General features: G+C 37.2%; 1 protein-coding gene and 1 long non-coding RNA gene across 7 annotated transcripts in view; one reads left to right on the top strand and one right to left on the bottom strand.

The window, feature by feature from the left end:
- Window positions 1-26,287, bottom strand: part of kif4 (kinesin family member 4) — an 84,666-nt gene that overhangs the window by 13,430 nt on the left and 44,949 nt on the right. For 2 of the 6 annotated variants that reach the window (XM_073871152.1, XM_073871153.1), the window contains 14 exons: window positions 6,946-7,112; window positions 5,486-5,580; window positions 4,689-4,808; window positions 4,409-4,584; window positions 4,237-4,298; window positions 4,008-4,140; window positions 3,862-3,920; window positions 3,686-3,791; window positions 3,454-3,561; window positions 2,645-2,830; window positions 2,354-2,457; window positions 2,097-2,241; window positions 1,883-1,993; window positions 1,717-1,800 (listed from right to left, as the gene is read on the bottom strand). In XM_073871152.1, coding sequence (XP_073727253.1) covers window positions 1,717-1,800; window positions 1,883-1,993; window positions 2,097-2,241; window positions 2,354-2,457; window positions 2,645-2,830; window positions 3,454-3,561; window positions 3,686-3,791; window positions 3,862-3,920; window positions 4,008-4,140; window positions 4,237-4,298; window positions 4,409-4,584; window positions 4,689-4,808; window positions 5,486-5,580; window positions 6,946-7,112 — 1,656 coding nt within the window. Of the gene's footprint in view, window positions 1-1,716; window positions 1,801-1,882; window positions 1,994-2,096; window positions 2,242-2,353; window positions 2,458-2,644; window positions 2,831-3,453; window positions 3,562-3,685; window positions 3,792-3,861; window positions 3,921-4,007; window positions 4,141-4,236; window positions 4,299-4,408; window positions 4,585-4,688; window positions 4,809-5,485; window positions 5,581-6,945; window positions 7,113-7,400; window positions 7,491-7,588; window positions 7,780-9,941; window positions 10,057-10,156; window positions 10,319-10,414; window positions 10,437-10,539; window positions 10,687-26,287 lie in introns of those variants that run through there. The other 4 variants (XM_073871155.1, XM_073871150.1, XM_073871151.1 and 1 more) reach the window with 4 other exon arrangements.
- LOC141366221 (uncharacterized) lies at window positions 21,214-22,824 on the top strand. Its single transcript, XR_012371320.1, has 5 exons — window positions 21,214-21,443; window positions 21,652-21,813; window positions 21,895-22,069; window positions 22,163-22,354; window positions 22,443-22,824. It is a non-coding gene; the product is annotated as an uncharacterized lncRNA (long non-coding RNA).

Genomic DNA, 26,287 nt, shown 5'->3' with positions numbered 1-26,287 from the left:
GGTGCAAAGGTTGCTTGGTGTTCAGTAATAAATCTGTTTTTAATGCCACCACTAATTGTTAAACATTAAACATGTTTGACCAATGGTGAATCTCATTTGTGTGCCCTATTATTACCATGCATGCATATAACCAAAGATTTTTAAGAACATACAATTCATCATAATCTACGTCAGTGGTTCTTAACGTTATTCCTGGAGGCCCACTGCCCTGCACATTTTGTATGTCTCCCTTATTTAACACACCTGATTCAAATCATCAGCTCATTAGAAGAGCTCTCCATGAACTGAACTGAGTCTTTCAGATAAAAGAGACATACAAAATGTGCAGAGCAGTGGGCCTCCAGGAATAACGTTAAGAATTACTGATCTACGTCACTTATTTTTACTCTCAAAGGGCACCACATTGATGTATTAACCTTTAAAAGCACAAAGTGACTGAATTTGTTAAGTCTGATCATGTTTTACTTTTTGGCATATAGTGAATGATGACAAAAAAGTTTAACAAAAAGTTTTTAGTTTGCGCCATGTTTTAGTTAGTAACCTTTATATTGGTGTTTCAAATAGCCCATCATAATCTGTAGTTTGAGCCGGTCAGGTGCTAATAGCAATGGCAGATACATTACTAGTCAGTTTCAACAACGTGTCTGCCCCCCAAAAATGTTCAGGCTCAGGCTTTAACCCCTAGAAAATGAACGTACAGCCAAGCCACATGATGTCGCAAGCGCTCTTGGCAAACAGATGGTGGGCTGAAAAAGGACTCAATGTGCACAGCACACACAATATTTCTCGGGTTTGTTCTGCAAAACACATTAATTTTAAACTGCTAATGTTATACCTCGCAACGTGCCCAACATCAGTCTTCAGTAGCTAGAATTATAGTTCAGTTTTTTACGTATACGCAAGGGTCCTTGTACAGCGTGCATTCATCAGAATAGTATGCACATACTGTTCACACACTGCCGGATTTTTTTACCTTTTACGTGTAGGTCACACATGCAGGGGTAGTACAGGAGATGCATTGCATTTTGTCTTAATGCATATGCGTTAAACGACTGTGTACATGCACAAATAAAATAAACTATGCATTTAGGGTTCCAACACCTTAGTTAACTTCAAATTTAAGGACCTTTCAAGGACTTTCCAGGTCCAATTCCCTCAAATTCAAGGACTAAATGTGGGGACACATTTCAAATGAGAGCAAGGTTACATCATGTTACCTTTTAAGATATATTGTTACAGTTCCCTTTCGAGGAAACTCGCGCTGCGTCACTGCGGTGACACTTTGGGGACCCCTCCAGGGGTAAGTGCATCTGAATATGTATAACAAATTCAACCAATGGTGAGGCTTAACGACAAAGACAGGTTGACATGGGAGCCAGGAAGTATATCGCTATCTGAAATATTGCCAAAGGCATTACGGGGACGCAGGAAGTATGGCAAGGGAGACGCAGTGCCTCGTTCCCTTCTCAGGGAACAACAGTTACATACGTAACCCGAGACTTTTTCATGTGTCAAACACAAGTATGCCAAAAAACATTTTAGAATGAATCAACATTCATTATTAAACATACATAAGATATAAGCATTTAAAGCAAACAGTTTAGCATGCGTGCTTAAAAAGTCAGGGAATAATGGATAATTTTTAATTTCCAGAAAACTTCTGGAGCATGTTATTGCTTTCAAAAGACTCGCATTGCAGTCAGAGTAACAGCTCACCTCTTCAGTTTTGCGGCGGAGGACGCTGGCCTGTTTCTGGAAGTCTCTCTCCAGCTTCAGCATCTCGTATTGACGCTTACGATCCTGCACCCACCAAAACAAGTTGAAACAAACACAAAAAGCAACTTTTCAACAAACAAACAAACAAACATCTGAGGTCTCCCACCTTTTCTTTAAGTTGCAGAACTTCCTTATCTTTCTTCTGCTTCCACACACGAAACTTCTCAGAGTCTTCCTTCATCTGCCGCATGAGCTGAACGCGCTGAGACTTCATAGCCTGCACACATCCACTTTAACACCACATCAGTCATCATTTACACTACAAAATGATCTTCAGCAAATGAACTTTGGTTGCCAGTTCACGTTCACTGCGAACAAACCTGGATTTCCTGGTTGAGTTTGGCTACGTTGCGCACGGACGACTCTTTGAGCTTTAACAGTTTGGACTGGTCTTGAAGTTTCTTCTTTAGTTCGGTGATTTGTCCTTCCAGTTCCTGAAGCCTCTTCCTGCGTTGTTCACTGAGTCTAGAGTGAAACATGGAGTGAGAAGGAAGCAAAAATGCTTAACTCTTGAACATGGAAACAAGTGCAGACAGTTTAAATTCAGATGGAAATAGGCCAAAAAATATGGAGTTACTTGGCCTGATTAGTGTCCTTTTTAGCAGACTGGAGGGCTAGGATGAGATCTTCCTTTTCCTTCTGTAGGGAGCCAACTGCAGTGTGCAAACTCATAATGTTCTCCTGAAAAAAAAAAGATAGATCTGCATTAAACCAAAAGTCGGAAACATAATTCAGCGGTCTTGGTCTGCTTGTTTGGTGCGCACCATGGTTCAGGTGGCAGCATTCAGACTTACACAAATGAACCACACCAACGAGTTTATTTCAATCTAACCAAATCTGCCAATTGTGAACACACTTCAAGTCTCACCTGATGTTCTGTTTGCATCGGTTCCAAATGGCTGTCATTTTGACACATCTTCTTGACGAAAGCCTCTTTCAGAGCCAAAACTTTATTGAGCTCAATCAGTTCTTTAGACATCTGAGCCTGCCGCAGTGCATGCTGGGCCGTGTATGCTTCAGGAGAATCTTTGGCCCGAGGATCAGCACTGCAGACCTTAAAGTTAAGCACAAAACCAATACATATTTGACATCAGTGCCCTGAAAACATATTAGTTTTGCAAAACATAGCAGTTTAAAGTGCACATATTATACCCATTTTTACAAGATGTAATACAAGTCTCAAGGTGTGCCCAAAATGTGTCTGTGAAGTTTTAGCCCAAAATACATCACAGATTACTTATTATAGCATGTCCAAAATGCCTGTTTGGGTGGGAGTTCCTGTGCTGTTTTTGTGTGTGTACCTTAACATGCAAATGAGTTACAGCTCCTCAATCCCTTACCAGAGACAGTGGGAGCTTTCCATTAAAATAGATCTGATTGCTGTGAATACAATCTGAGACAAAAGTGTCTCACTATTGAGATATTGGACTGCGTACAACTCACTGAGGGTTGAAATAATAGCAATGCCAAACTGTCAGTGAGTGGCTGTAGGCGGAGCTTTATCAGTGTGACATCACATTAACAAAAGAATCAAAACGGCATGGCTAATGAGACTGCTTTGGTTGAATAGGACTGGTGGATTTTTGTTCACACACTGCCAACGCACATTTATGTCCAAACACCTTGTAAAAGTGGATTTTGCATAATAGGTGCCCTTTAACTAAGTGGCACACATACCACTGGTGAGCCAGCAGCTGTGGTGGCGGCGTCAGTCAGTGGATCAAGAGTCGAGGCATTGCCCGAGGTTATGGCATCAATGGTGGCCGCGATCCCAGCACTTTCACTCTATTAAAAGATGACATTGCACATTTTGAAGGAAGTCATATTACACTCATGGACATAGAAGTGCATTCACTATTAACATTCAAAAGAATTGCAGGAATCTTCCACGTGTGTTTGTAATCTTCACCTGCAGTTCCAGGATGAGTTGTTGAAGGTTCCTAATCACCTCCACGTTCTCCTTCAATTCCTGGTCCTCCAGAGTCTCCACAACCTTCTGTAGGTCAACCTTACACCTGCATTGAAAACATGTCAATAAATCGCTTAATGTGATTGGTCCACTGATCAGTAAAAGCTGACACTTACGCTGCATGCTGCCTTAACTCCTCCAGTTTGCATTGCAATTTATCATTCGCCTGCTCCGTCTAGAAAAACCATGCCAGTTTAGAAGATTAGCTTTTATTTAACTAAGTTAACAAAAACACCTGCTGCTGAGCTAAAAATGTCATTACCATGATAATTCTTTCAAACATGAGCGCCGTCTGCCCTACGGCCTCACTCAGCTCTCGGCTCAGCTTGCTGTTTTCATCTTGTAGATTGCGGTTCAGCTCCAGGATCTTTGAGACGTTATCTGCCGGCTCAGACCTATGGAAACAAAGATATTGTCACATCCACAACTGCACAGATGATTTATTTCTCGTCCCAATTTTGCATTTTTGTAGAGACATAAGGACGTCATACCCAGTCAATACAGGAGCAACTCCTCCACGAGCGTGTAGCAGCATCACTTGAGGATCTTGAACCTGAGTTAGAAAAACAATAAAGCTGAATTTTCATAACAGGAAGCTGAAAACATTAACCTGAATTATAACTGCTCAAATATCCACTTAAAAAATATAAAATTTCTAGGTACCTGCTGTTTGAGTCGCTTCATTTCCGCTGCACGTGGGTCAACATTCAAAATCGGTTTATTTTTTATTTTACGGGCACGATCGGCGTATCGCAACGTATTGATGGTTTCCTCAATGTTGGAGTCCGCTGGGCTGATGCACGCAATCATTAACGTGTGACTGTTTCCTCCGAGAGAGTCTAGGGAAGGTTTTGAGAAGCATTTGCATGAAGTTTCTCATTATAAAGCAATGTTAAAAACTACAGATCCATATGAACGTAGATCTTAAACGTATCAGTCTTACCCTGCAGGAGACGCGTCAGCTTAGAGTCTCTGTATGGTACGAAAGTTCCCTTCTTGCTTTCATCACCAAGCGCGCTGATCACGTTTCCAAGAGACAGCAGTCCACGATTAATGCTGATTCCTTTTCATTACAAACATAACAAATAATTACATAAGTGAATCTTATAAAACATTGCCACATAAATGTTATATAGAGATTTACAGTACTGTGCAAAAGTCTTAGGCCACCACCACCAGACTTGTTGTTTTAGAAGTTTTAATGTCCATCAATATTTGTTTTTCAATATATTTATTAAGATACAAACAGAAAATACAGGCAATATGTACAAAAAATTAAATTTTCAGGACAAAATGTCTTCTTTAGGCATCGTCTGTGTTTAGTGTGAACACATTTTGAGCGTTTTTGAGCAGAATGAAGTAAACAGGCTAATTTCTTTAAAATTAGAAATTAGGATTTAATTTTTTTAGGTTTAAGAGATCGTCAGTTTCCTGCTATTGCTCAAGTGGAAGATGAGTTTACCATAAAAACTTGACACATCTGTTTACATTTTTATAGTTTTTAATACTACATTCACATTTTTATGTATTTTCTGGATGTTTTCTACTAAAGAGACTAAGAAACAATTATACATGATCACTATAACATTGCAAAAACAACAAATCTAATTCTGGCATGGTGGCCTAAGACTTGTGCACAGTACTGTATGTTAGGCAGGTATTAGTTATTTTTAATTCATCAGAATCTGTCAATGTGGAGATTTAATAGTGCTTAGTTTGAAGTTATCTAGTACTACTCACCCTCTTTTAGGCGATCGCCCTCTGCTTTAGTTTTTTTCTGTCTCTCAGATCCAGCAAGATCCACCAAGTGTAGTTTGGAGATCATGATGTCACTCCTTTACAAACACAAAATTGCGCATATTAAAATGGCGAAAATGCGCTCAATGGAAACAGCAATTTCACATAAACTCCCATAAATCGCAAAAATGTATTTACGCTCGGATGAGGAGGTTTTTCAGGCAATTCTAAAAGCAAATGCATCACAAAAATGAAACTGAATGTTTTGCACATTTACAGGTCACCTGACGTGCGTAAAAGTTACATGATCATTCTTTAGTATTTGGCACAATTCGTTTGGCTGGAGGCAAGATGACAGAAAAGGTCATGTTTGACCTCATATGGCGAAACAAGAACCGTCTCTAGCGCATGATATCACAAAACATTGGTTAATGGAAAATGTAATTTAGTTTTTTGTTGACATTTATAAAATAACGCTGAAAGTTTGCAAATCTTTAAAGAGCACCTACTTTCAGATTAATGATTTTACATTTCCTTTGGTGTGTAAGTGTTAGTACATGTTCACATTCACAATATGCAAATGTACAAATCCCAAAGTAAACAATGATGCAAGTATAACTAAGGCCTAGTCCTGGATTAATCTAAACCCTGTCCGGGAAACCGCCTCTGATGTCACACTCACAAACCATTGGCCATTTAAAATTACCAACACTTCAGGATACAAACGTGACGTTATTTAACCCTAATAAGACCCTTGGGGTCAATTCTAAAAACAGCCACAGACGCAAAACAAAGATGTAACACACACACACGCAGTCAAATTTCTGTGGCATTTTGTAAAAACAGACATTTCAAAATGCATCAAAAACTACAAAAAAATTATACTATTTAAAATAATATTTATTTTTATTGTCCTTTCTAATGTATATATTAACATAAATTCATAAAATGTATAAATAAAGTACTGAAGTTGAGCAGTTGGCCACATTCAGTGAAATGAATGGGTTTCTATGGGCCTCTGCTGGTCAAAATGATTTACTTCCTAAACTGTAACCATAAATCTGTTTTTTCTAAAAACCAAATGGCTGAATTCAACACATAACATCTAGATCAAGATCTAAAATAATTTAAATCAAATTGTTGTGGAATTGAGTGGTAAACGGGTATGAAAGTACTTCATATCTCCCAAAACACAGCATTAATGTATAGATGGGAAGTAAATGAAACAAATGATATATTATTTCTATCATTAAAAAAGTATATATTTTTTGTAATCACCCTTTTAATCTCTGGGGTCATTTTTACCCCCAAGGGACTATAACCCTCATAAGACCCTATTTTCCTGTATACGTTAATGGACAAACTGTGAATGGCATCTTGGGTGCCCCGTGCTCAATCAGAGGAATGTTTGGAGTCAAGGCCTTCTCACATCAGTCATGTGAACGTGATCTTAGTAAACATACTTGTCTCCTTTGCGTCGCTGCTCCAGTGATATGGTAAAGATGGCGTGCGATCGGGATGAGGCTGCGTTCATGGCCGTAGATCCCACAGTTCGTGCAGAGTTCCCCAACTCCAGACATCCCACCATCTCATGTGCAGTGGACACCTCCTTTTCTGTCAGGCCCACAATCTACACCATACACAACCAAATGAGAGTCAGAACATCCGATCGAACCAATATGGTCAAACTTTTGATTTGGTAATGTGTAAACTTACTGATACTGTCTAAAACTATTCAGTATGCTTTTAAGTACAAACTTCAAAAATACCACAGAATATCAAACACAACTGGTCTGCATGGGTCTTGTGCCAAAGGATTAAAGCATCATATTTAAGGTAACATTTACGCCGCATGCTCTGAGATTCATAGCCACAGTCCATATTGACAATTTTGGTTCAGCAGGGTTACAAAGCTCACTTTAATGCCTTCCTTTGGATCCTCTCTGATACTGATGACAGGTTTGTCCTTTGACGTGCACAGCAGGTCTAGAATCTCTTCATTGTAAATCTAAGATCAAACAAAGTAATGAGCTTTGATGAGTCACGATTATGAATATTTAAAATAAAACAGAAAATATGCCACATAATGCAAACAATGATCTATACCTCAAGATATGACACAGCCAATACAAATTCACAGTCTGCGCATTTAGCCTTTTCCTGAAAGATTCGTCGGATGACTCGAGGGATGACACCAACAGTGGGCTCATTTTCTTGTTCTGACGTATACGTGCCACCCATGGAGAATGTCTTGCCAGAGCCCGTCTGTCCATAGGCCAGAACAGTAGCATGATAGCCTGCAATTTTAAAATGTTACAATATTTACATTCGACCTAAACCATGCATCAAGTTGCACTTTCTAATAAAGGTTAAAAATAGGTTGAGAAATTATCCTCGGGTATGCATTATTTTATGCATTATGTCAAATGTCGTAAAATAACCACCAGAGCTACGTTTGTGGTAACCGTTTTATAAGCTGAATAATTGACTCCAGTCCTTTAAATTATGCAAGCAATAATTGACGATGGGCAGTTAAAGGGATTAGTCAATTTTCTTAAAAAAAAAATCCAAATAATTTATTCACCACCATGTCATCCAAAATGTTGATGTCTTTCTTTGTTCAGTCCAGAAGAAATTATGTTTTTTGAGGAAAACACTCCAGGATTTTTCTCACTTTAATGGACTTTAATGGACCCCAACACACAACAGTTCCAATGCAGTTCAAAATTGCAGTTTCAACGGAGTTTCAAAGGACTCTAAACAATCCCAAACATGGCATATTGAGGGTCTTTAGCAAAACCATTGTCATCTTTGACAAGAAAAAGAAAAAAATATGCACTTTTAAACCACAACTTCTCGTCGGAGCCGATGGTGTAGTGGGTAGTGCTCCGACATGTGGTGCTTTCGCACTTTCGGCGATCCAAGTTCAATTCCCGGCTAGTGGTCACTTGCCCATCCCGTACCCCTCTCTCCTCCCTGTACTTTCCTGTCCTCTCCTAACCTCACTGTGTAATAAAGACAAAAACTCACCAAAAATATAACTTTAAAAACCACAACTTCTTGTCTATCTCCTGTCCTGTGATGCGCCAGCGCAACCTCACGCAATACACCATCACGCCGAAAGGTCACAGATGACGCATGCGAAACTACGTCTCAGTGTTTACAAGTGTGGAGAAAGAGGACAATTGTATGTTGAATGATACTAATTAATGTCTTTGTGTCAGTTTATTGTTTAAAATGGTCCGCAAATGTGCGTCTCATATATGTAACACATGTCCTTTCAAGGTCATTAGGCAATTACGTGAGGTTGCGCTGGCGCGTCACAGGACCGGAGATAGACGAGTAGTTGTAGTTTAAAAGTGCATATTTTTTATTTTTCTTGTCAAAGAAGACAAAGGTTTCGCTAAAGACCCTTATGCCTCATTTGGGATCGTTTTGAGTTCTTTGAAACTCCGTTGAAACTGCAATTTTAAACTGTTATGTGTTGGGGTCCATTAAAGTCCATTAAAATGAGAAAAATCCTGGAATGTTTTCCTCAAAAAATATAAATCTTCTCGACTGAAGGAAGGACATCAACATTTTGGATGGCATGGTGGTGAGTAAATTATCTGGATTTTTTTAAGAAAATGGACAAATCCTTTAAATTATTAGAAAATAATGCACACCCAGCAGGGTAATGTGGCACAATGCTCTGGTGGTTATTTTAAGACATTTGACAGGTCAGGTGTGTGTTTATAGAAAAATAATGCATACCCATGAAATATTTCTCAACCAATCAGAATAAAGCATTTAAACAGCCCTGTGGTATAATTGAAAATAATGCACACCCACAGTGTAACAGCACTACACTTCAAGCCGCATTACCTTTGTGTGCATTATTTTCAAATAATTCAATGGCCTGTTGTCAATTATTTATATATTTGTAACTTACATACATTTGTTAAAGGGGACATTTCACAAGACTTTTTAAGATGTCAAATAAATCTTTGGTGTCCCCAGATTATATATGTGAAGTTTTAGCTCAAAATACCACATAGATAATATTTATAGCGTGTTCAAATTGCCACTTTGTAGGTGTGAGCAAAATCTGTCATTTTGGGGCCCGTCCTTTAAAATGCAAATAAGCTGATATCTGCACTAAATGGCGGTGCTGTGGTTGGATAGTGCAGATTAAGGGGCAGTATTATCCCCTTCAGACATCACAAGGGGAGCCAAATTTCAATGAGCTATTTTTCCACATGCTTACAGAGAATAGTTTACCAAAACTAAGTTACGGGGTTGATCTTTTTCACATTTTTTTATGTTGATAGAAGCACTGGGCACCCAATTATAGCACTTAAACATGGAAAAAGTCAGATTTTGTCCCGTTTAAGATTGTACCCAGGCCCTACAAATCTATTTTGCTATACGCTGCGAAATGAATCACAGCTCATGCTCATATCAAGAACCCCTTACAAACCTTTAAAAAGCCCAGACAACAATGGAGACACTGCAGTGGTGAACACTTCCTCCTGCTCGGTCGTTGGGTCAAACACGAAATCATAAGTGAACGCCTTGTCATTGCCAACAATCACCTAAACAAAACAAAGATTTATGTAAACGACTGCCCGTGTATTTATACACATTCACGAAACTGAATGGCTCTAGACACATACTAGTAATAAAGACACATACTTGTGGTTCACCAGGCACAAAATTAAGACAACACTGGCATCCCTCGTTGATCTCTTTTGGAACCAGCGGTCGGCATCTTAAAGCAACCCTGACAGGAATGGCCTTTTCGTCGTCCTTGGTCATACTGGAGGAGCAGGCGAGTTTGATTCACAAACTTAGTTCCTATAAGGATTGCTGATAATGTTAGTGTATACAAAACAAGATAAGCTCAGGCCTCGGGCCTGCAATGGAGTAAAACCAAACTTATTTTAACGTTACCTAATAAAGTGCAAGTGCAAGTTACCTAATATAAACATGCATAAACGTTAAATAACTCGCATGTAAACATGACATTGATGTGATAGAGTAAAACCGGATGTTTAAATCGGTAGTAATGTCCTTACCTGCTATTACCACCGACATACAAATCCGCAAATCGCCGTTCCTCTAAAGAAAGATCCGGCCCGCCACTTTCAAATAATCAGTCCCTCCTTCGAACGTCATTGCGTCATTACGTCGAGCTCCGCCCACTGTTGTTTATCACATCCTGCAGATGGCGCAAGAGTCTTACTGATGGCATAAAAACAAAAAATTACTGGAAAGTCAAAGAATTAAGAACCCTTAATTCACACATCTTAATTCCTCTCTGGCCTTTTTCTTTCTCTTTCTTTCTTTCTTTCTTGCTTTCCTTCTTTCTTTCTTTCCTTCTTTCCTTCTTTCTTTCTTTCTTTCTTTCCTTATTTTATGTAATTATTATTTTTTTAATCTATTTTTCCTTCAAGTTTTGATTAGGCTACTGTTTGTAGTTGTTACAAATGTGTATATGGTACAAAAGTGTTTGGGAATTAATCAATTAAAAAATAAATAAAGAAAGAACTGTGTTTAGATATATATATTAGAGATATTTTTAGGATAACTGTTACCTTTATTATTTATAGCTAATATATAAATGTATTAAGAATCGTGGTGTTTATTTATTTTTATTTATTGTATCTATCTTATTATCCTGTTTTTTATAATCCTTTAAGTCATTGTTTTATATGTGAATGTGATCATACGGATTATACACAACTAATTTACAGTTCTGAGCCATGACATTAAAAATTATTATAATTCATATTTTTTCTAATTTTACATGTCTTATCTTACTCCTTTAGTGTGTATACTGAGTAGCCTAAGGCTTAATGTTTTTAATTCATTTAAAAACCAGACGCAGTGCCCGCCAGATATTCTTAAAGTAAAACTGCAGTTCCCCTGATAGCCGGTAGGTGAGCCCAAACACAAACGTGAAACTCCATTAATGCTTATGACAAGATTATAGGCAAAGGCAAATTTGATCAAAATATTCTTTCTAAATATCTCCAGTTGTCACCTTATGAATACAAGTCACATAAATGATCTGATACTTTATGAGGAGTAACTTTGTATTAAGGGCATCTTAAGAAAAAACTATTGATTATAATTTGATAAGAACTTACTTGGTGCACAGTTTATTTGAAAGTAGATCACAGTGGTGGTTTCTGTGAATTACCATAGGCTATCTATGGGTATTTGTGAGTTTACATTTTAAATACTAAGAAACCATTCAGTTTAAATACTTTAATTTATTTGTGTTAATACGCAAAAGCTTTGACTTGTTAAAATGATGATCCAAATTGTCCATTAGTGGTAATTGCAATAAATAAGCTTTTATTATTTTGTTGTTGCTACCTTCTTACAAAAAACAAATGAACAAATGAACAAAATACAGAAAAAAATCTTACAACTTAAATTGGTTTTCTTCTTACAAACAATAGAGAATGTTAATTTATATTTAATGATGTCCCACTTTTATACAAAGATATTGCACAACCGCATAGACATGTAACAATGTGTGGCACAACATATTTTGCATGGCAATATACAGCTTTTAACAAATGTGTATGTTCAACAGAAACCAAAAACATTGGTTCAAATTGAATAACTTTGGTAATACATATTGTTTAATGCAGAACAAACAAAACAAACTCCAGATAGTAGTAATGACTTCTGTAAATGATATTTTCATTCCAGCTTTATCCACCAAGTGTCTTCAAGTTTCTTCAAAGAATGCCATCTTTTTGGTTTTCTGATCTTTCTTCTAAACTTGACAAATGATTATTGTGAAAATAGTCTGCATTTTGCTGTATTGTTTTGTTATTGCTTAAATATCAAGGCTTTAAAATTTATTTCCTTTCTGTTTGACAAAGAGAAACATATATAAAGACACAAACATTTATTTATTTGTTTATAATATATGAGAATAATACAGATATTCGTTAGAAGGTGCTCTTGGTTACTTGCACTCTTCCACCTGGAAACGCTGTTTCGACAAAGGAATTGTTGACCAACCAGTATACAAGAGTTTCATCTTGGAGTATTCGGGGATCCACTTGGCAGGATCTAGAAATATAATCTTAGGTTATGACACATTTTTCCATCATTCATGTCCAAGATCAACAAATCCCAAGTCCAAGTCCAAGTCCAAGATGATATGAGTACACTGTAAAAAGTAAAACATTACTGTTTTTTGTTTGATATAATTTTTTTCATTCCAATAGCCTAAACTTATTAGATTGTTAAGTAAAATTACATTTTGTAATTTCCCAGCCAACATTGCAAGGTGGGGCCCATATGGGCTTCCTATGTGGGCCCTAAATGGGTTTGTCCACGGGTTCCACTATGGCCCCTCCTGGGTTGCCCACATGAATTTGATAGTAACAAAGTGGGGCTAATGTGGGGCCCAGCTGGGCAACACACATGGGGCCCATATTGGCCCCAACTAATAAAGCCCACATTATTTACCAGGGCCCAGTATGGGTTTTTAATGGGTACTAGACTGGTCCCTTATTATATAATAATTACACTTTTAATGCTTAATTGTAATTTACCTAAATAATATATTTGTTTTAAATTGAAAACCAATAAAAGCAAAATAATTTCAGTTCGGTAAATATCAGTTTTAAGCATAAATATTCAACATTTCATTCATCTGTAACATCACAAAACATGAAGGAGGTGCAATATGAAATCAAATAAAAAACTGTAAAGGTTCAATAAATCAAAATACTTTGTCAATTTATAACACTTTCAATGCTAAAATAATCAACATTTCAAAAACGCTAATGCAGGTAATGACTAACAATTTAACATAACACTTCAAATAGGCATTGAAAGAAGTCAGACTCTTAAAATACTTGAGACTCAAAAACAACACAAATATTGCTCACTCTTCTGGAGATGGTCTTAATTCTGATCATCAATTAATCTTTGCTCAAACGTTTTATGAAGAACTTCCAAAGCATCCACAGCCAAACTCATTAAATGTCCTTGCACGTTTGCTTTGATTCATCCCTGTGCAAGTCCGTGAACTTGTACCGTACTATTACATTTTCTAAAAACACAACTCAGGATAAATTACAAGTGTAACGGTTGTGAGAGACTCTTGCTGCTCCGGTACAAACTGTATCCTTGCGCCTGAGTGGAAATTCTTGTAGTTTAAATGTTTATCATCTTGATAGTTGTAATTTTAAAAGTCTGCGTATTTTAGCAAAGATTATTTAAAATATGATATTATATTATGTGAAAAAAAATCACAATTAAAACATTTGAAGCAGGACTACTTTGTCAAGCGTAATGTGTCGTAGCAGTGAGCAGATCGTAATGTGGTCTCCTTATATGAAACACCTGACTCCACTAATCAGGCACCTTTCAGAATCTTTGAAACATTTCTTTAATTAACACACTAACAAACTGATGAACTTTCTATGTCCACACGAAGCCGGTGGATTCCCTATCCGATATTTTTTTCCTTGCTCTAAAAAAATTATCCGTAAACACGAAACCACTGAAACCGACTGAAAGCGGTGTAGTATATATGCCGGACCAGTATGGGGCGCTGTAATTCTGCCACAGATATACACTATACATGGAGAAGACTTTGAGCATCTGCGCATAACCAACGTATGGTGTTGTCCATTATCGCTTGTTGGTCACCACATTTGCATAGAAGCAATAGATTTTGCTGTAATAAAGCTAGAAGGATTTAGTAGCTTCTGTAGCACGAATTGTTGTTGCTGTTACGTGTTATCTGGAAGAATTCCAAAAACAACGAGTACCTACCCACTAGTGATGGGGAAATGAAGCTTCGAAAGAAGCACCGATACTTCTCTTACTGTTTCGAACCATGATTCGAAGCCTCAACGAGGGTGTCGAAAACAGCGCCATCTTTTGGTTAATAAAACATATAGCAGTTGCTTCTGGAAAAAGCTCCGTCAATGAAGCAACAAGCTGATGAAATTCAGATGAATATTAATATTATGTGTACAAATAAAGCTTAGACAACATGTGTGTGAATGGTCAATATAATAAATGTATTTACTCATTAAAGGGTGGCAATAAATTCCAGTATGAGTTAATATTCATATGATTCAATACTGTATTGTACAGAATAATGTTCACATGCATATAATAACAGACGCGCACACAAGTATAAATAAATACAATATTATATATACAGTATTATGTGGGACCAAAATGTGAATAAGGCAAATAACTCATAAAAAACCTCTAGGGTTCGAACCTTCTGACACGCAAAGCGAAGCGCGCACGTGACTAATCAGAAAGTGAAGCTTCGTTTGTCATTGGTCACGTGATTTCAACGTTAACAACACAAGCTTCGAATCAAAAGGTGTGTTCGACATCGGCTGTGGCTGGATGTAACCGATCGGCGAGATTAGCCGCGTGCAGGCGGGGAGGAGCTGAAAACGGAGACGTGAAGTCGGACGCGCTGTGGTTCCCGTAGTTTGCTGCATTTACGTCAGGCATGGCTGATCACGTGCCGTTTGCTTGCTTAATTGCATTAAACATGATTTGTAAGATGTAAACTACATAAAAAGTGAATTATACTGTTTTGAATGTCCGTGTATGAGCAGGAGTGGAACTGAAGAGGCTTACAGCTTCTGTTTTTACAAGAATAAAGTTCAAAATAAGCATAAATTATTTAAATACCAATGTAGTTGGGTCTACGTTTTTTATTCCTTTTTATTTTGATGAAGATGAAACAATATAACATCGCGACTACATGAAAATAGCTTTAACTGTTATAAAAATACAGATTTGTGAGCATTTGTGGAACTGAGGGCGTGAAAATAAGCACGAAATACACGTGATTGTTGTCATGTGGTGAATCCGACCAATGGTGAAACAGCTGTGTCGTCATTACAGCCCGTGCAGCTCCTCTTCGCAAGCTGCGCTGGCTGACTCCGGCGGCTGATCTCGAATCGCTCTCGTGGTACTTAAAAACCACATGACACAGTCACGTGCCTGCAGCGCCAGCTTAAGTCGGACAAAAGTACTAACCGGAATGCACGAAGCAGAGAGACGGAAAATCAGAGGTGAGTTGAGGGATCCGAGCAATGGCGGAAAGGAGCGCGGGAGGTCGTTTGTCTGTGGATCGCATGGTAGATCGGGAACTTAAGGCGCTTAAGACGGTTGGCAACAACTGGACTGTGAATGGACAGGAGCATACAGATGGAAGTGACGAATCAGGAAAGGAATTAGGAGAGATGGAAGTAGGTAGCGGGAATTGTGAAGGTTGGGATGTGATGAGAAAGAACCAACGGAAAAAGAAACGACAGAGTAAGTCGGATGAAGGTGAATCTGATAAGGGATCTAATGTAGAAGAAGCAGTGAGTGAGGAATATAAAGTATTTGCAAAATTTCAGCATGGAGAAGACTCGTTTAAAGGTATGAATCCAATACAGTTAACCAAAATGCTAAATAGGGAAATAGGTGAAATAAAGAGTGCTAAAATTTTGAGAAATGGATCATTGTTGATTATTTGTAAAGATGGTAAACAGCAAGAGAAGGCAATCAGAATAAACAATATAAATGGAAAGAAAGTGGAGTGTTCTATGAGCAATGGCAAGCAATTTGTAAAAGGGGTAATATCAGGAATCCCGGTAAACACATCGGTAGAAGATTTGAAAGGATGTATAACTAATGCAAATGTTAGAGAGATCAAGCGTTTGAAAACAAATAGGAATGGAAGTTTAATGGATAGCACCTCGGTTATGATGATTTTCGATGGAAATGTTCTCCCGGAAAAGGTATATATTGGATACATGTGTTATAATGTGAGGATATACATACCTCCACCACTTAGATGTTTCAAATGTCAGAGATTTGGACATGTTGCTGCAGTATGCAAGGGAAAACAAAGATGTAGTAAATGTAGTGGAGAACACGAGTATGGAAAATGTGAAAAAGGTGCAAAGTTAAAGTGTTGTAATTGTGGAGGGGAACACAGTTCTGCTTATCGTGGTTGTGAAGTTAGCAAGAAGCAGGCTGAAGTTCAAAGAGTCAAGGTGGAGCAGAGAATCAGTTATGCAGAGGCAGCAAAAAAGGTATCAGGAAATGTGAGTGTGATAAAACAAAGTGAAAATACGCACAAAGAAATAGGAAAATGTCAAGGATGTGATAAATTGGAAGAAGAGACTCTAATAGTGAAGAAGAATGAGTTTGTACTATTTATGGCAGAAATAATAAATTGTTCAGCACAGACGAAAAGTCGTAATGAAAGGATTAAAATAATTGTTAAGTCAGCAGAGAAGTATCTGGATATAAAAGGGTTGGCCTGGGAAACAGTTAGAGATACCCTTAATGAAGAAGCACAACCCTCTCAAACATGGGCTGGATCATCTTCATGATGTTGATCATTCTACAGTGGAACGCCAGAAGCTTGATTGCAAATGGACAAGAGTTTAAAAAGTATATTGATGATTTAGAAGAGAAACCTGATGTAATATGTATACAGGAAACATGGCTAAATCCACAATTAGATTTTATTATAAAGGGATATAGTGTAATAAGAAGAGACAGAGAAGTGGGTAGAGGAGGAGGAGTAGCAGTATTTATAATGAATGGTATAAAATATAAAGTAGAGGAAATAAATTCTATGTATGAATCAATTAGAAGTAAGATATGGGTTGAAAAAGGTTGTATAGATATTATTAATTATTATAATCCTTGTGGAAAACTGAGTCAAAACATATTAGATGATGTTGTGGGGCCACGACTAAATAGCATAGTTTGGTGTGGTGATTTTAATTCACATAATTCGCTATGGGGGAGTCATAGTACAGATGCAAATGGATTAGTTATAGAAGAATTTGTTGATGATAATAATTTGGTATGTATTAATAATGGAGAAGGAACCAGATTTAATAGTGTAAGTAATACAGAAGCGGTACTAGATTTAACATTTGTATCTAGTTCAGTAGCAGGGATAAGTACATGGAGTGTGCATAAAGATTCTACGGTAGGTAGTGATCATTATCCGATAGTGATTAAAGTTGGCACTGAAATCTGTTTTGAAAAAGGAAAGGGAATTCCTAGATGGAAATTGGAAAATGTAGATTGGGAAGTGTTTAAGGAAATATGTGAAACAAGAATAATGACTCTTCGAGAGGAACAAGGAAAGGATATAGATGTATTCAATAATAAAATAGTTAATGAAATTATTCAGTTGGCTGAGGAAATGATACCTAAAAGTACAGGAGCAAAGGGTTCCAAGAGTGTACCATGGTGGAATGACTATTGTAAAGAAGCTATAAAAGTAAGAAATAAAGCATTTAGGAAACTTAAAAGGTATCATTCTCATGAGGCTTTGATTCAGTATAAAAAGGCTCAAGCAGTAGTAAGGAGAACAATTAAAACACAAAAAAGGCAATTTTGGAGGCAATATTGTAGTAGTATTGGAAGAGAAGTACAATTATCAGATATATGGGGCATGATAAGAAGAATGGGAGGAATTAGAAGAAGTTATGAATTGCCAGTGATGAGTAGTGGAGATGTGATGGCTGTCAGCAACCAAGATAAGGCTGATCTCTTGGTACAAACATTTCTTAAGGTTCATAGTTCTGATAATCTTTCAGTAGAGGCAAAGAAGAGTAGGAGTAGAACCTTAAGAGAGCATCCAAAGATTTTAGAGAAAAATGATGTGTCAGGAAATTCAATAGATTTATCACTTAATATGTTTGAGTTAAAAAGAGCAATAATGAGAGCTCGTCAGACTACTCCAGGGAAAGATGGGGTATGTTATAAGATGTTGGCGCACATGACGGATAGTACGTTGGGAATAATATTAAATCTGTTTAATCTAAGTTGGGAAACAGGAAAACTACCTTCTGTATGGAAACAAGCAATAATAGTCCCCATTCTTAAACCAGGTAAAGATCCATCAGATCCAACTAGCTATAGACCAATTGCATTGACTTCACATTTATGAAAAATCATGGAACGAATGGTCACAGAGAGATTAACATATTTCCTAGAAAGTAAATCTCTTCTGTCTAAATATCAGAGTGGGTTTCGTAAGGGTCGCAATACAATGGATTCTCTTGTGTGCCTAGAATCAGACATAAGGAAAGCACAGACCAACAAAGAAGTAGTAGTAGCAGTCTTCTTTGATGTAGAAAAGGCATATGATATGCTCTGGAAGGAAGGATTACTGATTAAATTGAAATCTTTAGGAATTAGTGGTAGAACATATAATTGGATTATGGATTTTTTATATAATAGGAAAATACAAGTGAGGGTAGGTGAAGAATATTCCAAAGTATATACTGCAGAAAATGGTACTCCGCAAGGTAGTGTGTGTAGTCCACTATTATTTAACATAATGATTAATGATATATTTTCTCAGGTTGAACAAAATATAGGGAGATCGATGTATGCAGATGATGGGGCTTTATGGATTAGGGGCCGGAATGTAACATATGTTAATAAGAAAATGCAAGAAGCAATTAATGAAGTTGAAAAGTGGACCAATAAATGGGGCTTTAAGTTATCCGTTGCAAAAACACAAGTTATTTGTTTTACAAGGGGGCGTAAAAGATCACCTCTTTCTTTGAATTTGTATGGGCAGCAATTGGAACAAGTTAAAGTGGTCAAATTTCTTGGGGTATGGTTTGATGACAAATTGACATGGAAAGTTCATTTGAATAAAATTAAGGATAAAGGTAAAAAGGTCATCAACATACTCAGATGTTTATCAGGACAGGAGTGGGGAGCAAGTAGAGCATCTCTGAAAAACATATACTGGGCTCTCATGAGATCAGTTCTAGATTATGGATGTATAGCTTACATGTCTGCAGCAGAATCCAATCTTAAGGAATTAGATGTACTACAAGCCCAGGCCCTGAGAATCTGTAGTGGGGCATTTAAATCTTCCCCGGTATCAGCAATGCAGGTAGAAATGGGAGAAATGCCATTAAGAATCAGGAGAGAGAAATTGATGATGGCATACTGGGTAAATCTCCAAGGACATAATGAAGAGCATCCTGCTAAAAACATATTAAAAGATTGCTGGGAACATAATGAGAAAAATTTTACAAGTTTCGGGTGGATAGGAAATGCAAAAGCAAACAATTTAGGATTACATCAATTACAGTATAGTAGCACAGTTGCAATTTCCCCTATTCCTCCTTGGTTGTTTTCAGTGCCAAATGTTGACTTAAATGTCAAACAGGAATTAAAAGAGAATTCAAATCAACTACCTACATGGTACATAGTACAAAAGTATTTTGAAAGTAATTTCCCTCAGTCTTTAATTTTATTTACAGACGGATCCAAAGATCCTCATACAGGTTTTGCAGGTGCAGCAGTATATATACCAAAGTATGAATGTTATATTAAGAAAAGAGTAACCAACCATGTGTCAGTATATTCTACAGAACTAGTGGCAATTTTATTGGCTATACAGTGGATAGAAGAGAAAGGTGTAAATGATACTGTCATTGCATCTGATAGTTTTTCAGCACTTGAAAGTATAAGATCATGCAGGTCCTCAATAAGGATGGACATTGTTTACGAAATATTCTGTAAGATATATAACATGAAAGTTAAAGGCATGTCTACGCAATTCGTTTGGGTCCCTGCTCATTCTGGTGTGGAGGGAAATGAGATGGTGGATATTCTGGCTAAACAAACTTTAAGAATAGAACAAATAGAACTTCATATTCCATTGAGTAAAACAGAAGCAAAATTATACATTAGAATGTATACAAAAACAGCTTGGCAGAGATACTGGAACGAACATGATAAAGGAAGACACTTATATAATATACAAGAAACAGTTGATGATGGGAGAGAGGAGAATAGGAAACGAAGGGAGGGGAATATCATTACTCGCCTTAGACTTGGACATTCTGGACTTAATAGTACATTATATAGAATTGGAAAGCACCCAACTGGAGAATGTATACATTGCAATCAGCAAGAGACAGTTGAACATGTTTTGTTTCAATGTGTAAAATATAATGAGGAGAGGAATCGCCTTATTCAATCATTACAGAATGTTAAACACTTTGAGTTTACATTATCAGGAATATTAGGGAAAACAGCAAACAATATATATGATTATGTTATTAAGTTTATTAAAGAATGTGAATTAAATAAGAGAATATAGAGTTTTTTTTTTTTTTTTTCTGTATGTATATCTTGATCCACACTCCAGTCCAGTCGGTGGCGGTAATGCTCCTATAAGTTGGTTGCCAACCGCCAGTTAAACACTATAGAAGAAGAAGAAGAAGAAGAACCGGAATGCACTGCTTCAAGTCAGCCACCGATCGGTCTGCGCAGCGCCGCATGAAGTCGAACACACCTAAAGCTTCATCTGGCACGCCCACTTTTGCTCGACACAAGCTCCGAAGCCTCGCTTCAAATGTAACATCACGGCTGTTTCTCAATATGCGTTCTTCAGCGATCTTGCGTCCTCGTGTCCTCGCTCTACGTCATCATTAACGGTCAAAGTTAATTCCAATTCTCAAGAACGCAAGGACAGAGGACGCATGAAAATACCCGGATGTGTTCTTGATATCGAGGATGCATCGAGTGCAGACTTGCTGAAATCGCTTCACGCCCCAGAAGTCATTGCGGCAAAACTTCCGAGTTCGTTCTTCCAAGGTCGCCTGGCAAGACCGATCTCCACGAGGACGCAAGTCCGTTCTTTGCGTTCTTGGAATTGAGAAACAGCCCACTACTAACCACTAAAGGGCTACGCTTCAAAGAAGACTTGACTGCATCGGACAGAGAAGCACGGAATCATCTTTGGCCGATTTGCGGATTTGTATGTCGGTGACACGTAAAGTCTTTAAATAAAGTAACGGTATCGAGCGTTTGGATTTCAGATTATGTTTTGTCCTATCTCGTTTGAAACTATTCGCGACCTTTTTGTGTGAAAAAGAATCGTTTGCTAATATCTATCCATCGTTTGTGATAATAGCAGGTAAGGACTTTACTGCCGATTTAAACATCCGGTTTTACTCTATCACATCAATGTCATGTTTACATGGCAGTTATTTAACGAACGTGCATATTTATGCACATCCACTTGCACTTTATTAGGTAATATAAGTTTGGTTTTACTCCATTGCAGGTCCGAGGCCTGGGCTTATCTTGTTTTGTATACACTACATTGTCAGCTATTCTTATAGGAAATAAGTTTGTGAATCAAACTCGCCTGCTCCTCCAGTATGACCAAGGACGATGAAAAGGCCATTCCTGTCAGGGTTGCTCTAAGATGCCGACCGCTGGTTCCCAAAGAGATCAATGAAGGATGCCAGTGCTGTCTTAATTTTGTGCCTGGTGAACCACAAGTATGTGTCTAGAGCCATTCAGTTTCGTGAATGTGTATAAATACACGGGCAGTCGTTTACATAAATCTTTGTTTTGGTTAGGTGATTGTTGGCAATGACAAGGCGTTCACTTATGATTTCGTGTTTGACCCAACGACCGAGCAGGAGGAAGTATTCACCACTGCAGTGTCTCCATTGTTGTTTGGGCTTTTTAAAGGTTTGTAAGGGGTTCTTGAGATGGAAGGAAGTGCAAATCACGAATCCACTATACAATTAGGTAAGTCACAACAAGTATACTACTCGTGTTATAGTCCAAAATTGTCATATTGCTCTAAATGATATAGTTTTGTATTGCTCCTGTTTTCAACAGGCTCACACCTGCAAGAAGGTTTGCACTCCAGATGTGGGGGGTACGAGTCTTTTAGAGCCTTGCCTCTGGCAACACTGCGAGACCCAAGGTTCAAACATGTGGCTTTTGGAAACCCTGCAAAAGCGCAGGGAGCTGAAAGGCACCTAACCAAGGAGTGCGCATCACTGATGCGTTCAAACCCTCCAACTCCTGGTGAGAAGTTTCAGTCTTCATCTAATTTCATGAGATATATCATATCAGTTTAGCCTGTGTAACTAATTGATTTTGCATGTTTATTTAGAGCCACAACTGTCAGCAGCAGGTCCTTCATCTTCATCATCATCAACAACAACAGCAGAATCGCAGGACAATTTATGGGAACATTTCGACAATCGAATACGTGAAACCCAGACAATACAAAGCTCTACAGCTGATGCCACTGTGGAAGTACAAAAATACCTGACAGATGCATTTTTACCAAGAACACATGATCCTCTGTCTTACTGGAAAGACAGAGCTGTTATTTTTCAACATTTGTATGTACTTTCAAAAAAGTATCTGTGCATGCCAGCAACAAGTGTTCCTTGTGAGAGAATTTTTCTAAGGCTGGGGAAATTATATGTAAAAAAAGAAGTAGGCTGAGTCCTTCAACCGCAGAGCAATTGATATTTTTGAATAAAAATTTTGAAATGTAACAAATGTCTTACTTTGTTGCTTCATTTGTTTTATTAATGTCTCATTATTTGTTAATGCATTCATCTCATAGTTTCCATTACTATAATAATATATTCACAATAAGGTACCTGAAGGTTTCAAAATCAAACTCTCATAGTTGTCATTCAGATGTGAAAACAGCGTGTTAAAACCTGTCATCATTTACTCACTCTCATGTAGTTACAAACCTGCATAAATGTCTTTGTTCTGATGAACACAAAGGAATATATTTTGAGAAATGCTTGTAACCAAACCGTTCATGTACCCTATTTACTTCCATAGTATTATTTTTTCCTACTATGGAAGTAAATGGGGTCCACTGACGGTTTGGTTGCAAACATTTCTCAAGGTATCTTCTTTCGTGTTTATCAGAACAAATAAATTTGTGTGGGTTTGTGGCTACATGGGGGTGGGTGGATGATGACAGGATTTTCATTTTTGGGTGAACTATCCCTTTAACACCCACATGTAAAGCGAGAGCACTTTACCCACTCTCCGATCATTTAATTCACACACCCAACAGGTGGGACACGATTGTTAGCGCTTGTCTGAACCATTAATGAGGCTGTAATACATGCAAGTGACCACTAGGTGTCACCGTGGAGGCGGTTTCGGATTGATGTTTCGAAGCCTCGAAACAATACGGCACATTTGCTTCAACTGTTTCAGTGTTTCATGAAGCCTCGCTCTGCCCATCACTATTTAAAAGTACTGCATGGGCTGAAACCCATTTTTTTAAATATTTTTTACGGTCTATGGCTGAAACAGATTCTTCGACCCAGAAATTCGACGCGCGTGCCCGCGATGTCAGCATTGCTACTCATATACTGTAGAGATGGAGATGTACATACTAAACCACGTATAGAGTCATCAGTGCCCAGGTTAAGAAAATAGGAAAAATGAGGTGAAAGGTGCAAAAAATAAAAGACTGTATATGCTATGAAGCTCACTCATCTCAATATAAGAATTGTTTGAAGTATATATCATTATTTTTTTTATTTTATTTATTTATTTGACAGGGACAGTTAATTAATTAATTAACATTTCTGTAAATGCACCAGAATTAGCCAAGAGGCTATTTTTCATCCGTTGTCCCTGGACAGATCTTAAAATTGTCTTCCTAAAAACACAATGTAGAATTTACAACAACAATACAAATAATAAAAACAATAAAACAGCTAAAAATACATCAAATCCTAATACTAAATACAATTTACTATAAAATAAACAGCAGATAGGGTTGAGGGAAAATTCCTGTTCTTAATAATGCTGACATGTCTGATGTGTTAAAAACCAGTTTTTTAAGTGTTTTTTAAACAAAGTGTATGTAGTAAGCTCTCTGATGTTCTGAGGTACAGAGTTCCATTCCTTTGCTGCTGTAACTGAAAAGGCACTCTGCCCAAATACACTTTTCCTTAGAGGAACAACACAGTCTCCTCGGACCGACCCTCGTGTTACTCTCAGTGTTGTATTTTTAATATTTACAAACTGACTAAGTGGTGGAGATGACAGACCATGGATTATTTTATATAACAAACAAAGGTTTGAATACTTAATGACATTTTCATAACTTAAAAACTTATGCTTATGTTGCTTGCTGTGTAAATACTCATAGAGCAGTAGCCTTATTCATTTTTACAGAGATTGAACATAACCAAGTCAAGTTAGTAACTTAAAAAAATCCTAAATAAATCAAAACAAAAACACTACCTGGTTACAGAAAATGTATAATCATTAATACATTCATACTCAGGAATTTAATGTGTTAGTTTAGTGCCAAGTTTTAATATAAAGTTATTTAAGATAAGGTTAAGAAAATGTTTATACTGTTAAATATACAGTGCAATATAAACAGTGCTTTCAGTGGTATATAATAGAAACAAATATGTAATTTACAGAAATATTGTGTATTTTATGTTAAAATAGCTCTGCAGCCCTGCAACGAGATGTCAATCTTGTGTTTGAGTTTGAGATCCAGGAACATATCATGGATGACATTTTTATTTATCCTGGATGAATTAAGAGATGAGTGTGAAAGGGGGAAAATATGACATTAAAAAGAAATCCAACAAGAAAAATTAAGATGTGTATATTAAAGAGAAAACAGTTGTGGATAAAATAAAGGAAGAATGAATTAAGTGGAGAGAAAAAAAGAGCCAATATGTTAAAAAAACCTGTTGCCCCCCCTTTGACTTACATTAGTCAAAGTCAAGGGGGAGTAGTGTTAGGGTTACTAATATTTTTCAAAATATATTATTTTGTGTTCTGCAGAAGCCATACAGGTTTAAAATGACAAGAAATGGAGTAAAATATTACAGAATTTTTATTTTGAGGTCAACAACTTCTTTGATATCAGTGTAAAGTGTTCTTATAGTTTAACTCAGTGGAACATTGTTATTTTAATAAGCACTATTAAAAAGTTAATCTGGCAAAAATAATACCACTTAAAAAATGTTTATCATGTTTTAGCTATTAAAAGTGTGTTTATTTTTGACACATGCTTGGATGTCTTTGGGCTAAGCCCCGGATATCCACTGACCCTAGAACCACCCCTGCTTAAAAGTATCTTAATAAATCGATATACAAAATCATTTTAACACTGCTGACTGTATTTAAGTTATTCAGGCATATGTTTAATATGTTACAACTATTCATAGAAAGATTTAATATTTAATTGCAGAATTCAGGATCGTTATAATGTTTGAGTTTCCATGGCCACCTATCAACGTGAATGTTGCGCTTCTTTCTGGTCAATCGGCTGTTTCATAATAACATTAACCAAATACATTTATTCAGTGTTGGTTTTATGCAAAGTTACTTATACGTGTTTGTAAATTACATTACTACTTACGCACTATGAACAGGAAATTTAGGAAATTATTAGCTCTTTTAATTAAATCATATTAAAATTTAAACAGTTTATGGTTAAAATAGAAATATAAATATAAGTTCAGGCAGAGCCAAAAGCCTGTTATTAAGGCAGAATAAAACATGGAGTCGGTCATGTATGTTTCACGCGGATTTTGTTGTTGATAAAAAGCATGCGGGTGGAAGTCAAGTTCAGGTAAAGTTACACCGGCTGAAACATTCGCGGACGCTGCATAAGGCTTTTAAAGATAAAAAATATAACGCTTAAAATGTGAACATCATGGTTGTTGGGGTTGCTAGATATTCTCTGCTGTTGGCTTCTCAGTAGCACTGTACAATACTTGTGGTTAGCGCGACAACCCTAAATCATGTGGCTAAAGACAGCTGTACCCATTTTGATTGACAGCTATTCATTCAGCGCGTCTCCCGCACGGGATCCAATCACACATCCAGATACAGAAGCCACATTTATGTGACAAATGTAAACGCGCCGTGTCCTGATATACTGATGATCCGATCAGCGCGATCGGATCACCGAGATCGCATGTTAATGCAAAGTGTAAA

Source organism: Misgurnus anguillicaudatus, chromosome 9, assembly GCF_027580225.2.
Source record: "Misgurnus anguillicaudatus chromosome 9, ASM2758022v2, whole genome shotgun sequence".
NCBI lineage: Eukaryota > Metazoa > Chordata > Actinopteri > Cypriniformes > Cobitidae > Misgurnus > Misgurnus anguillicaudatus.
The sequence above is the reverse complement of the archived record's forward strand: the minus strand, read 5'-3'. Positions and strand labels throughout refer to the sequence as shown.